General features: G+C 41.2%; 1 protein-coding gene across 2 annotated transcripts in view; it reads left to right on the top strand.

Moving 5' to 3' along the window:
• The first annotated feature begins 2342 nt into the window (after window positions 1-2342).
• STIM2 (stromal interaction molecule 2) overlaps window positions 2343-14648 on the top strand; it is a 70015-nt gene continuing 57709 nt past the window's right edge. For both annotated transcript variants that reach the window (XM_064711914.1, XM_064711915.1), the window contains exon 1: window positions 2343-2642. In XM_064711914.1, coding sequence (XP_064567984.1) covers window positions 2468-2642 — 175 coding nt within the window. In that variant the 5' untranslated portion in view covers window positions 2343-2467. The remainder of the gene's footprint in view (window positions 2643-14648) is intronic.

The raw sequence follows: 14648 nt of genomic DNA on the forward strand, positions 1-14648 counted from the left end.
CAAGTATCTCTCTCAGAGGAGATAATGAAGGAAAAGTTTCTGGCAGCCATTTCTGGGATGACAAAGGAGATGAGTCACTTCTGAAAACCAGCACAGTTCCACCAACAAAGCTGCCTTTGGTCATGAGAGAGTTGGCTCTGTGACTGAAGTGATAAGAGCAGCACATACTGATTTCAGCAAGGGTCTTTTGATGTGACATCCACAGCATCTTTGCAGTCCAGTAGGGACTGGGTAAGTAGATGAGGTGGATGGCAGTCTGAACCACTCTACTTAAAAAGTATTGGTGACCAGTCTGAAATGAAACTGGCATCTGGTTATGAGTGATGTTCCTCAGGGCTGAGTAAGGGAGTTAGACCAGAGGAACTCTAGGAGTCATACATTTTTCTCTGGTTCTGTGATGAAGCCTGCAGGGCTCTCCTTAGAATTAGGGTCCCCATATTGAAACCACAAATTATTTAGGTTTCTGTGGATTAATGGGTTAGGCTGCAGCCTTTCCTTGATTCTGAGCTCATGCAGCTGATTCAGCATGATATGAACTGGCACTGCATCGTGAAGCATTTCCAGCTAAGAAGCTTCTCACTGCAAGATCTGCTATGGTGTCCTGACCAGCAGTGACATCCCCTCAACTCCAGAACAGAGACATTGCTTGAAAACAATCCATTCCATGCTTGATAATTTGGGGACTTGAAGTTAAAAGCAGGAGGTGAGAATGAATCAATACTGAAAGAGGACTTTTATTAAGGATCATTTATTATTTTAGGCCCACATCGTTTTTATTGGAGCGTCCCCATCTCACAGCTATTCTGATGCAGAATAGGCTTTTCTTTACAGTGCTTGTGCAGTCTGGGTCTTTTGACTTCACTAACTCTCAGTTAAAACAATTCACACTTGCTCAGGAAACTTGCCTCTTTCATGTGCCCTTTATGCATTCCTCTCTCTTTGTAATATAACATTAACTAATAAATTAAATTAACAGCTGGTTTCTTTGTTTCCATCTGGGAAATTTACTCTGCTCCAGCTCCCCTCCCAAAAGTTAAACAACACTGAACAAGCTTTCTTAAGATACAGGCTTTTCATTGTTCTCTTTGCACAAGATCTGGTCAGATACTGTTGGTCTTTAAAAGCTGTTGTATTCACCAGCAGAAATGGTAACGCCATGCACAGACTTCACAATTCAATCAGAGTTCATTAGCTTTAGAACACATTTTCCAAATCTTTATATGCTATATGATTACTTTTAAGTTTTGGTATTTTTTCCCCATAAAAATATGTTTCAACTGGGATGGAGTTTGCATGCCAACTGTATTAGTAGAGAAATTGTTTCCTGCTGCATTTAATAGTACTGTAATGATTTCAGACTTAGCTTTCCAGATTTTGCTGACCCACAGAAGCAGCCTGTACAACTCCATTTCGTGCTCCTGTCTCCTGCAAGGTCTACATAGCAGGCAAAGGCTTTTCTCAAGGCTCTTTCAACCCCTCTTCTGTTATTTCTTAGGTAATTGCAATAGTTAATAGAAAATGTAATGTTTATATAGCTTTTAGCACCTGTGTTGCATTTTTTTTCTCACGTACTGTGTATCTAAGATAGTAGATTGAATCTGGTCTTTAAAGACTCTGTTATTCTCGTTAAATGGCTCTAAACAGAATGCTGTAAAGTCCTGCAGGTTTGGACAGGACAAAGCACAGGCTTTACTGCCATTCAGTGGCTTGATGGAAACATCAGCAGCAAAAGTGGGGTTTTTTGGTAAAGATTTTAAGCACAATGAAATCACGGTTGAATCTTTGTGAAGACTTAGTTCTCCTGGTTTCAGTTGTGTGAGATCAGATTTGAGACTCCTCCTTTTCTTGTTTTGTCGATGTTTTGAGAGTGTTGTAGTACACCCGAACCTGAACTTCAGGCAGCTCTCCTCAGGTGTGTGCCCTGGCAGTGCGATAAGGGCAAGTTTAACAAAGTCCAAGGTTTTGCCCTGTAGCTAAAACATCTTATTTTCACCTTGTGCCTTTCCCGGGTCCGGCCCAGCCGGTCTGGATGGGAGGGGTTCCGGGACACGCCGGGCGACGCGGGGGTGCCGGCGCTCCGCGGGTCCCGGCGCGGGCTGGTGGGGAGCCGGGCGGGACCCCGCACCCCGACAGGAGTGCCCCGGAGCCCGGCCATGCAGGCACCTGCGGCTGCCGCCGGTCCTGTCCCGTCCTCTCCGGTCCGGTCCCGTCCGGGCCGCGCTGTCCGGGCAGCGGGACCGCGGCCGCGCGCCGCTGCCGCCCCCTCCCCGGTGACGTCACCGCGCGGTGACGTGTCGCCCGGCGGCGCGGGGGCCGCCGGAAGCGGCGGGAGGCGGCGCGGGGCCGTCGCGGAGCGGAGCGGGTTGGTGCCGCCGGAGCGGCAGCGGCGCAGCGCGGAGCTCCAGCCCTGCGTTCCCTCCTTCCGTCCTTGTGTTCCTGCCTTCGCTCCGCGGCAGCGCCGGTACTGATGAGCGGGCTCCGAGGGCCGGGCGTACGGCCGGTGCCGACCTGCCTGCTCCTGCTGGGGCTGCTCCTGCCCGCCGCCGCTGGCGCGGGGTGCGAGCTCGAGGCTGCGGACGGCGGCGGCGGCCGGCGGGGAGGACGGTGCGGCGCGGCCGGCTCTGCGGCGGAGCCGGTGACAGGTAACGGCCCCCGCGCGTCCCGCCGGCGGGCGGCTCTCGGTACAGGGGTGGGACGCCGCTCTCCCGGGCGCCTCCGAGCCGCCTCCCGCCGCCGCGGGGCCGGGCGCGGTGCGGCTCTGCAGAGGGCGCCGGGCCGGTCTGCAGGGGGTCCGGCTGCGGCGGCGGCACTGCGGTACTGCCCGGCGCGGCCCTTCCCGGGAAGCAGCCCGCCGCAGGATGTGTGCAGGATCCTGTTGAATAGCGATATTGTTGAGATCCGGAGCCGCCGCTTCCGTGTCGGCTCCCGCGGTGCCGCCCGTGCCGGTGTCCGGGGCGCCGCCAGCCGCGGCGGAGCGCGCCCGCCCCGGCGCCGCACCCCGCACGGCCCGGAGCCGGCACGGGCAGCGCGCCGGTCCCGCTGTGTCGCTGCTCGGCTCCTGCAAGGCACAGTGGCCATCCCTGCCCCCAGGGGGGTTTAGTTCTCAGAGAAAGGGGAAGCATTACAGCCTTCGCTTAATTCTTTAAAGAAAAGTCACATTACCGTACTTAGGGCAGTTGGGAATGCCTGCAATTAAACCAGCGGTTCGGCTGAAACATTTGAAATAATATAATTTCGTCAGGCTTTGATTGCTCTGAATTGCTTATACGTATGCTGAATCTATGTTGTAATGAGCAGGAGGAAGCTTTACTGCCTCTAGACAGTTCACTTAGCAAAATGGGATTTGTATGTTAGGAAATTCTCGGAAACATTTAGAAGTTTGTCCAGTCTCATAATGTGCTTTTCAAAAAGCTCTGTAATTGAAAGGAAGAACTTGGAAGGTGGACGAAACAAGAAGAACCCATATCCCTTCAGAGTCAAAGTAGTGTGCGTTTCTCAGAGAAAAACTTGTAATGTTGTTTGGAATATTATTGACACCCTGAACGGAAAGTGTTGAACTTCAGCTGATGACACACACCTAGGTTTCTTCTCTGCCCAACACCTTGAGGACATGAATTTTAGTTAGAATTAATGAAACTTCAGCAGTAGTCATGACATAACTCCAAGGTAGAGATGCAAGGCTACGTGATCTAGCGGGGGACGTGACATTCCTGCAGCGTGAATTGTCCAGACTGTTGGCTTGCAGGATGAACCGAAGGAAGCTGGAACATCCGCAGTCTGTGGAGCAGCAGTTGTACCTCCCAGGGGTGTTGTGGAAGTGCTGTATCAGAACAGCTCTTTCTGCTTTTTGATTGTGATTGATCTGGTTGTAGGTGGTGTTAAGCAGTTCTTACTATGAATACTGCTGATGCTGTCTACATTTTGTGCTTAATCAATTTTGATGTGCCAGTCTGTATGGAAAAAACCAAATTTTTTTAATGTTTTATGGACTGTAAAGGTACTGAGATGCCTATCAGTGGTGTTCTCTTCCACTTTGTAGTGACTGGTGAAGAAGAAATACAATTATTTGAGAAATCTAACATGCTCTAAGGGGATTTATTGTGTTACATGACAATATCGTCTGGAAAATACATATGCTTAAAAGCCATCTTACAAACCGTTTTAAATTTTAGGAGGTTTCAACATAGTTCTGTGTTCATCCACATATAATAAATACATGTTTAAATTTGTCATGGAGGTTGTTTGCCTATCTAACTAACTCTCAAATAGTTTTAAGTTATTTTTTGCAAAGCTGGAAGAACTCTTGAGCATTTGGAAAAAAACAGATGGCTTTTTCAAGGGGTGATTTTAGTTATATTATCTATCATTTTCCTAAAAGGTGAAAGTTGCAAATATGATGCTGAGTTAGGAGAGAATATTAACACTTGTCTGGAGAACAACAGAACAAACTCTTAATTCACTAATTTGACTGGTTTGAGAAGTACAATCCAGAAGATAAAAAGTTGATGCACATAAAATGCTGTGCTAGGAAGAGGCTATGGGATGCTTAGATAGAGATGCTTGGGAAGCAGAGCTATAGGAAATAATTCAGGACTTCTAGTCACTAATTGGTCCAAATGAGAAACATGCAGCTGGCAAAAGTAGATGCCATCCTTGGATATGTTGATTGAGTTTAAAGTACAGAAGGTTTTTTTATTTTTTTCTTTTTTTTTCTTTTAATTTCCTTTTTGATTGCACTTTTGTGTCTAGGTTTGAATATTAAAGCATGTGGCTTGAGAGGTTGAGAACCTATGAATAAATTTTTTTTATTTTATTAAAATATTGGATTATTTTGATGTGGTGGAAAAAGCTGTGGTATGGATATGTAAGAAATGGTTCACGGAAGCACTGCAAGTTTTTTTAAAGCTTTTTTTTCTGGGTTTTTTTTTAACTTTCTTGTGATTGGGGTGTAGGTTAAGAGGAAGTAAATTTTTGTGGGTGTGATTTAGATTAAATATAGGCTGGAAAGTTTTTACCTATAACAGTCAAATTGTGTAGATTGTTAAACAGGTTCCCAGTATCAGAGGTTTTTATTGGCTTAGAGAGGAAGCTGGCAAAGATAATCTAGATGTTTGACAGAAAAGGGATGTGTGGTGATGAGTTTTAGGACTGAGGGAGAGCTTATGATTCTGTTTTTGCCATATTTTATCAGATATGCAGGTATTTACTTAAATGAGTATATAGATTATCATTACTGTTGTCTTTCCTATGTGTGTGCCTTTTTCACGGTATTTTTAAATGACAGCTGAATATGTAGTGTGACTTGACTGTGCCTGAAGGTATTTAGTCATGATTATGAAAATTGGACCAGCAGAACTGTGTCTCCCTTGGAGGGAGCACCATGAGGCTGTTTGCTATTCATTCCAGCTCTGCTTGTTCACTGCTTAATTTGGTAGAAGGTTTTCAGGAACTTTCTGTTCTAAGCTTGAAGATAGCACTGGGTTTCCACATTTTTATATTCACCCAATTTTAAGTTGCTTTGTAATTCTGGATTATTTTCATGTTTAAATTTAATCCATGATCATGGATTAGTTTGGCTGCCTTTGGGTGTGACAGAGATCCTGCACCTGTATTTGGCTAATGAATTTCTCTCTAATTATGTCTCACAATATTTGAGACCAGTTTTAACTACAGCACTGCATTGAAGAAATAATAGGCAACGTAATGTAACCTTTTTTTTTTTTTTTTTTTGGTAATTCAAACATTTTTCTTTTAATTACATTTTTATTCTGGAACTTAGCCATCATATTAACACTCTGAGCTCTTCAAATTAATCAGGCTTTGGCATTTGAGAAGTGAAGGTTTCTGGAAAATGTGTTTTTAGCTGCAACTCTAGAGTTGGCTTAAGCTGTTCTAGTGTGGGTGGCTGTTTAAGTGGGGCTTTTTTCTCTGGATTGACCTCAGCTGGTCATGCAGGCAGTACTGTTACCAGAAGAGAGCTGGTAGGAGTAGTCATGCTCACCCCACTGCTGGAAACCCAGCGGGAGGGAAGGAGTTTTATGCTCCTCTCTGCTCTGTACCACCTGACTTGCCCTGGTGGTGTGATGAGCACTGTCTGTGGCTTTGGCTTGCAGGAATGTGACAAGAACCACAGGCAAGAGGTAAAACTGAGTTTTTATCAGACTGTTTCCTGACTTACTTTCAGCCTAGCTCCAGTGCAAAGGAGAGGGAGGACCCTGGTGTCAGGAGAGGGGAACAAGGATGGTCTGCTTCCTGTGATGGCACCTAGTGTGAACAGAGCTGTTCGTGGTTTTATCACTAAGGTGGCTGTGAAACTCCCATCAGTGACCTTTCTGGGGCTTGAATAATGCGTTTGGAATTTGGTGGTTGTGTGTGAGACTTCATTGTATGGTGAGCTAATACAAAGAGGATGGTGAATTCGGCACGTGGTGAAATGCTTTTGCATGACTAGTTTGGCATGCACTTGTCCTAAAAGTTTGAGAGCTATGAGATTTCCATTGCTTTCTTAGTAAATTGCTAGTAGATTTCTCTAGCTATGGAGACTCAGCATTACAGGTTTGGGGTTTTTTGGTTTTGTTTTTTGCAATTCCATTTCTTCAGTTTGCCTCTAGAAAAGCTCCTTGTTTCTGGTGGGAGGACTAATTTCAAGTCCTGTCTCTAAAGGGTGTTGACTTCAAGCTACTATTTACTTTTCGATAGCATCTCAATGCTGTCATTTGTCTTTGAAATAGAATGAGTTTCTCAGTTAAATTAAGTTTTTAATTTCTTAGCATGTTTTTTGTTTTTAGTGATGAAGAATAGAAGAAATTCAGGAGAGAGCTGTGTTTTGATAGCTCAGTCAGCAGTTGCAATGTCATAACTGTGAGATACAGTTAAAAAAGCTGTGAGTGACTGGATTTGTAGACAGTTTTGAAACAAATATTAATAATTAATAAACAATTAACCAGGAAAAATCCTGGCCTTTATGTAGCTTAGTGACATTGGACTCCCACTCAGAGATTAGACAGCAAGCACTTGTAACTTCCTTTGCCCTTAGCTGAGTTTTTTTGCCTTACAGCCTTCCAGTGTTTTGATTGTAACTCTTCAGTGCTTCTGCCAGTGTGTTCTGCACCTTCTGGTGCCCTGTGAGGATGTTCCTTCACCTCTTCTGAGGATTCATTCTGAGTGTTTTGATTTAGTCAGGTTATTTAGCTGGTATTTTTTTCTTGTGTTAGAGTAGTAGTATGTAGCAGACCCTTTTTTAATACCCCCAGTGTTGCTCCCTGGAATGCTGGAGCTCTGTCATCTCTCCAGCAGCAGGATTTTGTGTTGCCCTTTCAGCTGTGAGCTTTCTGAAGACTGCTCTGCTTTTCTGAGGACCTCCTACCCGATTCTGCAAAGCTGGGCCCACGCAGCCTGGGCATGACTCATTTTCTTCTGCCTGACTCCAGGGATGCTGATCTGTCAGAGCTGCCGTGTGTTTGTCAAAAGGGGACTGTGCCCAGTGACAGGAGCAGTTATCTTGATAAGATTTCCTATGATGATACTACAACTATGAAAATCACCTAAAAATACTGGGTTTTTTTACCATTTGCATGAAGAAAGCAGTTTGATAGTCTTCTAATTGATTTTTAGGTAGTGTTCTCTAGCTTGGACATCTTTACATCTTTTTTGTGTTTAGTGTTGATTCTCAATCAATATTTAGGAAGAAGAATGCATAGTAAAGAGCTGTGATGTGAGGAAGCTAAGAAAATTACTAGTGTTTTCTTTTATTTTTTAAAAAAAATTATTAGTGCATGGTCAAAGACGCTTCAAAAGTCAAAAGTTTATTGTTTTACATAAGTGCTGACTAATTTACTGCAGAAATCCTGATATATGAGAAGACTTAATTGGGATTAGTCTGTTACAACCTGTCTGTGAAACTGGCTTTTTGAAATACAGAAACTTGAGATATTTATCTTGACCACATAGGGAATGGGTAAAAAATTAATAAACACACAGTTTGTTGTTCTAAAAGAAGCATATACCCTATTTTAGAAACCAAGGTAAGTTTCAAGTTATTACATAAGTTAGTGTTATTCTGCCTTTGGTTACTACTAAGTAGTGCCAGTTCCTATGGAAACTGCATATCTGAAAGAGGAGGGGTGAATAAAATTATAATGTGTTGTTAGAATTTAGAATCAGCACAAACAGAATGTGGTGATTGTCAGAAAATTTGCCCTTGTTCACTTGATTTCTCTGAGCAATTCAAACTTAACTGAAGGGAGTTTATTTATACCTTTCCTCCCCCTGCCCCTTTATTCTTTATCTTGCTCATTTTCCTTCAAATCCAAAAAATCCCTGGCATTTTTCAGAGACCTGGTAGAGGCAGGCGTCTTTAAATCTGTATAATGAGATGTAGAATTTTAACTAAAATTCATCTTGGAAATCGAAGATAATGTGCTTGTCAGTACAATTCAGAATTAAGAGCTCACAGCACTCAGAACTGTTGACTCATTCATTTCAACAGAATTCAAATTAAGAGGTAAGAGCCACTGACCTTTTTGATCTCATTCCTGTGGTGTCTGGCCAAGGTTTTTATATCAGGAGATTTTCTCTCCATGCAGGCAGTGTTCTGTTCCTGCAGGTGAATCTTCAGTGATTCCTGGGTGTTGAGATGGGAAGGGAACCATCACTGAGTTACTGCAGCTTGTACTGCAAACCACAAGCAGCACCACAGAAACTTGTGTAAATTGGAATTGTTGTTGAGTCAACAATTGGAATTGTTGCTGGATTGTGTTAAGCTTAACTTCTGCAGTAGCTCAGAATTTATAGCAATGCAAAGATAGCTTTGATCCTTTGCCTCTAGGCAACAGTTTCTGTTTCCTACCTTTTCTTATGCATCATAAATAATTTAAAAATTGTCAGCAGCCCAGCCTTCTGGTACTGTCTCCAGCTAAAATTTTAATACCTGATTTATTTTTTGTGTGTGCTGTGTTTCTGTAGTTAATGTTCATTTGTAAGAAATTGTCATGTTCTCAGCCTCAAGAACTGAGTTGTTTACTAAAAACAGTAGGTTACCTTAACCTATTTAAAGCTGTGTTTAAAAGCAAACAAACTTTCTGATAGAGTATTAGTTTAAGCAAGGTTGTCTTGAATAAAAATTTGCTTAAGATGTTTTGGTTTTCTAGGCTCTGTGTACTTTCTCCTTAAAAGGGGAAACTTGGTGAAAGTGGGGTCTGAATGCTCCTTCTCACTTTGTAGTTTAGAGTAAAGGAAGGGGTTAATTGTATGCAGTTATTAAACAAGTGTTAAACACATAAAGGAACAGTTTTTCTCAGTTCCATCTAGTGGCTCTGTGAACTGAATTACTTAAATTCAGTTTCCTGCAAGTTAAATATGTTATTTAGAAAAGAAATTTTCACAAAAATGTTATTTTATTTTTAATAGTAAATAACTCCTTGTTGCTTCCCTGGATATTTGTCAAGAATATCTCCTGAATGGTGTGTTTTTTGTTTTTAAAATTTGTTTTTGTTTTGATTTGTTTTGTTTGGTTGTTTTTTTTAAATTATATGTAGCCTTGACAAATGAGTGAATGGCTCAATAAGTGATTATTTTTAAGATATACTCAGTTTTCATACAGAAGTATGTTCAGTGAGCTTTGGTGGGGAAATACAAGCTTTGACTAATAACTTTTGTCAGTCTGAATTTTCTTTTGTCCGAGCCACAGGCTTTACTTGAAATGCATTCCTCCCTCCTGCCCTCACTAGATGCATTAAGTAGATGAGTCTTCTGTTTTTGTGCTTAGATCAAAGCATATAAAAAGAATATTTTCTCTGTAGTAGTCTGGAAATGACAAGCTTGATTAGTTTTTCCTCATTTTGAAGTGTTACACAGTATTTTCATTTGAAGAACAACAAACAAGAAGTACTATACTGTTAACAAATAAAAAGCATATGCAAATCAGGTGTTCTGTGATGATTTTTAAGCAAATATAAAAGGTAGTTATTCTGAGTAGGAGTCTCCCTTCTAGCATAGTTTTAATTCTAGATTGCTATATATAGAAGGTTGCAAGGTAACTTCTTGCTGTAACATTGTATGTCTATATGAAAATACTGCTGGCTTCAGTTGTTTTCATTGCTTGAAGTATTGAAAATTGTTTTGAAGTGAAAATGAAATTGCTTTTTTTTAGTGCCAAGTACTTTTTACTGTTTTGCTAAATATGAAATTTAGATTATATAATATCATATAGTTCCAAAATTTATATTGTTAAGTGTCAGGAAGGAAAAATATATTTATATCCTTTCCTACTGGTGGATTTTAGTTGCAAATGAAATGTATAGAGACAGTTCTGTTTTTCCCAGAGTGTATTTTTAGTTTTTTATTTGAAAAGCTTAACTTTGCCAGTATTTTTATGGAACCTGGCTGCCTCAGTCTCTTGTTGATACCTGGTTCATGTTCCCTGAATATATTTACTGAAACTATCTGTGCTGTAGGAGGTATTCTAGTTACTTTGGAAGCAGCACACTAAAATGTCAGTCTAAAATACAGATAAGAGCCACTGCAAAGGATTCCATTGACTTGAGTGTATGAGTGTATTCATTGGGATTGCACTCCAAGACTGCATTTAAAGTAAAGAGATGTTTTGGTTTTGGTCCTGTGAAGCTCCGCTGCTGCTGACTGGTTTTAGAGTGGCAGGGCTGGGGACCTGGAGCTGTGCTGCTGTAGGGGATGTTGGTTGGCCTTGTGGCTGCTTCACCTTGCCCTTGAAATGGGCTCTTTCTGCAGGAGGCGCTGCTCCTCCTGTGTGCTCGCTGCTTTCTCTGCCTCCCTGCCTGTTCTGGGTGCTCTCACTGCTCTCTTATCCTGTCTGCAGGTGTCTGCCTGGGGCAACTGATTGAGCTGAAAGCTGGGGTTTTTCATCAGGATCAGGTCTTTGCTTCAGTTCAGTGCACAGCTGCACAACAGCATCTTGTGAGGGGATAAAAGTGTTGGGGGAAATGCTTATTAGCCATTTTAGTGGAAGCCTACACGTGCAAAGTAAATAGCAATTGAGAAAAGTGGGTAGGGGAGACTTAACTTAAAAAAAGCAACATTTTACCCAGATGTTACCAACTGTGGATCTGAAAAATGACATTCAAAATTGACAAGGAAGTACTTTGGCTATCCATAGCACTTGGGGAAGCTTTTAGATTAGCAGTAGAGCTGTGATTTTAGTAGGGCTCCTTAAAGAGATTAGTTATTGTAGATGATAGTAACTTTGCTTGCAGAAAAATGGATGGTTGGGAATGAAACTTTTGTTTTGGGAGTTAATTTGTTTTGTGCCTGTTGAGTTATTGTAAGAGAGTTTGTATCTCAAAATTAAAATGGCTTGGCAGGCATAATTATTTACTTCTATTAAGTGAAACTGATGAAATGAGATTTTATTAATACAGGATAATAAGAACATGTCCCATTCTGATTTGGCTGTAGATGTTTGTAAGCTAAAATCCCCACCTATCAGAACTCTAAATGCATCCAGTTGACTACTTTACTTTTATAAAAGAACCCAAGTAAAACTAGTTTGTTTTGTTTATTAAGTAAGCATCCTAAGAAACTGTGCATCTGTGATGTGTTATTCTTTTGTCTCTGAAGCACTCGGAAGTTTGTTTTATGTTGCCTCATGAACAGCAGTCAAGGCTCAAACTTCTCTTGATGTTGACAAGTGGTAAGAGTTCCTTATTCCAGCAGAGTGGGAGCTCTGTGTGCAGCCTGCTCTGTGATCAGGTTTCAGAAATCACAAAACAGCTGTAACAATCCCAGGTGCTGTGTTGTCCTACTGGGAAGGAAAAGGATGCATCTTCACAGTTCTAGATGGTTACAAATGGAGCATCAGAAATGACTGGGAGCTTGGAGTGGAGTGGGGGGATGAACTGGGACTCAGTCTAAGCTGCTGTTGCTTGCACAGGTCTCTGAAAGTATTTCATGATGCTGTGTGGCAGAGTGATGAGGTCGTGGTGTTGACAGGCAAAAGAGGAGTTCAGGGAGAGAAAAGAGGAGGGAGTTTACTTTAATGAGTGCTTTTGTACCATTCAGTGTATTCTTGGGTTGATTTAACTGATTAAATGGATCTCTGATTAGCTGTTATACTTGAGATTTTTGGAAGTAATTGTGGATTGTTCTTTGGAAAAAGCCTGGGTGTTGGTCAGGAAGAAATACTACAAATTATGAATACTGAGAAATCAATTGTCTCTTGAAAGGATATGTTAAACTAGAAAATACACAGAAACACAAAGAATATTCTGAGTTAGAAGGGATCTGGAGGGATCATAGAGTCCCTGCCCCTAAGTAAATGACCCATACTGTGACTAAACCCACATCCTTGGTGTTACTAGAGCCATGCTCTAACCAGCTGAGCTAAGATACTTGAATCAAACTTGCCAGTGCTTTTATATACATATTTTTGTGTAAGATAAGCTAGTAGGAGTCCTTGGTGGTAAAGGACTTGCCCTGTGGCCATTGTTCCTCAGAAGCTAAAGGCAGCTACAGTTTAGGCCTTCAGCATGTCTTCTTCCTCATGCTGAGCAGTTCAGTTGTTGCTGGAATAATACACTGCAATTAGCTAAGCAAAGGTTGGGTGAACACTGGGCTGGAAGCAAGGAAGGCCCAGAAGGTGGAGGGAGGGCGGGATGGAAAAGCACTGTGATGGCCAAATGGGTTTCAAGTCTTAGGAGGGAGGTAGCAAGGGTGTGGTAGGCCTTTTTTGAAATAATGAGCACTATAAAGCAGGCTACTATAAGAAAACAAGTACCTATTTTCATGCTGTAAGACTCGGAGGCATTAATTGTAAAATCAGCAGAATGTTTGAAAATAGAAATATCCCTGCCCTGCTTCCCAGTTTCTAGGGTGAAATGGGAGAACATGTCTGCATGAAGAGGTACAGTTGAGCTAGAAATCTCATTACAGTGGACTGTTTTGTTAAAGAAAAATGTGTTGTTTGGGGGAAAAATTGTTGTTGCTATCACCCTGTGTACTGCATCATTTGCTGCTAGATAGTTCTTGGCAAGATTGAGTTGGGTGGACACCTTGGAGTAAGAGTGGCTATTTCATATGTTTTTGCTAATCTTCTGTGAAATTACAGGTATGATTGTGTTGTTTGAGACAAAACAATTTGACAGTATAGTTGCCATTTCCATGATTTTTCTTTTTGTGCAAATGTTTAAGGTTATTGCTAAAGTAGAAGGAATAAGGGTTAGAGTACTTAGAGGAGAATGTCATAATGTTGCAGTAAGCTGCATCATAATTTAGGTGCTTAGGTTTTGGGAGGTGTAACTAATTTGGGGTTTTCAGTTTGAGGACTAGCAAAATTTTTGCTGGCATTGACTTACTTTTAAAATTGATTTTACTGAACTGTGTTTCTGCTGTTGATTTGTATTGGTTCGCAGTCTCCTAACACTGAAATTTCTTTCCTGGCAGAAATTAGCAAAATCACAATGACTTTTTTGGTTTTGATTTTCTTACTTAGTTCATACTTAGTTTTCTGTACTCAAAAGGCTGTCAGCAGCACATTAACATTTGTATAGAAGCCAAAGAACAAGACAGCATTGCCTTGTTGTCCAAATTATTGTTTTTATTCTTTTAATAGGAATGTAATAGTTGATTGTTCATTTGAATAGATGTTCTTTATGCTTTAGTAGAAATGTCTTAAGAAGTGCTTCTTTAATTCTGATAATTTGTTGTTTGCTACTGTGTTTTTAGGTTCTGTGAAGTGTTTGAGAAGACTTCAGGCAGAGAATAAGCATACCAACTGAATATACAGAGTTTTCAGAGTTCAGTAATAGTGTCACTGCTTAAAGATCACATATCGTGGCTTGCTGTCTTTGGTCTTTTGCCTTCAGGTCTGATTGTGAGTGCAGATTTTAGGCAGCTGCAAGGTTTTAGGTGATAGTGACGATTTTGCAGGTTGGTCAACTAATTTTTGAAGATTATTCATCCAAATTAGTTCAGAAATAAGCATTTGCTCTGTAGTTACTACCAGGCCATTCTTATTTGTAGGATACTGAGGGAACATAACTAACTTCTCAGACTTTGTGGTCTCTTGTATTTTTTTATTTAGTCCACCATGTGCCCTGCCCCCAAAGGTTTATAAAGGTTATTGGAAAGTGAAGAATTGTTTCACTGCTTCTTATATGATTGTAGATACTTGAAGTGAGACTGTCTGGTCTTGTGTGTGCTCTGGAAGCTGACTGTAGAAATGTTTCTTGAATTATGTCTAGTTCAGTTTGCCTTCTTCAAAATTTTGTTGATGTACGCAACTAAAATGAAAAGTGGAAGTGAAACATTCTGCTGGTAACGAAGACTTGTTGCACGTAAAAATTAAGGGAAATATGATGTTTAAAGGAGTGAAAATTGTGTTTGCTTTTCCAGGTCTGTGCTGTAGTTAGAATAATCATAAAGGATAAGCTTAATTCTTTTAAGTTAATTGAAAATGTAGTAAGAGACTGGTTAGAAGCTGGAAAGGAGCACATATTTAACTATCAAGACAGACCTTGGCAAGTTTTGCATTCAGAATGTTGAGGAAGACTGACTTAAATATGAAATTCTTTGTTGCCTTTTGCACACAGATGAGAATTGGAAAAATCAGTGGTAAACCATTATGGAAAGCAACATGTTATGTTCTAGGATCAGCTCAGAGGCTGCCATTTATACTC

The sequence above is a fragment of the Zonotrichia leucophrys genome, chromosome 4 (assembly GCF_028769735.1).
Source record: "Zonotrichia leucophrys gambelii isolate GWCS_2022_RI chromosome 4, RI_Zleu_2.0, whole genome shotgun sequence".
Lineage (NCBI taxonomy): Eukaryota > Metazoa > Chordata > Aves > Passeriformes > Passerellidae > Zonotrichia > Zonotrichia leucophrys.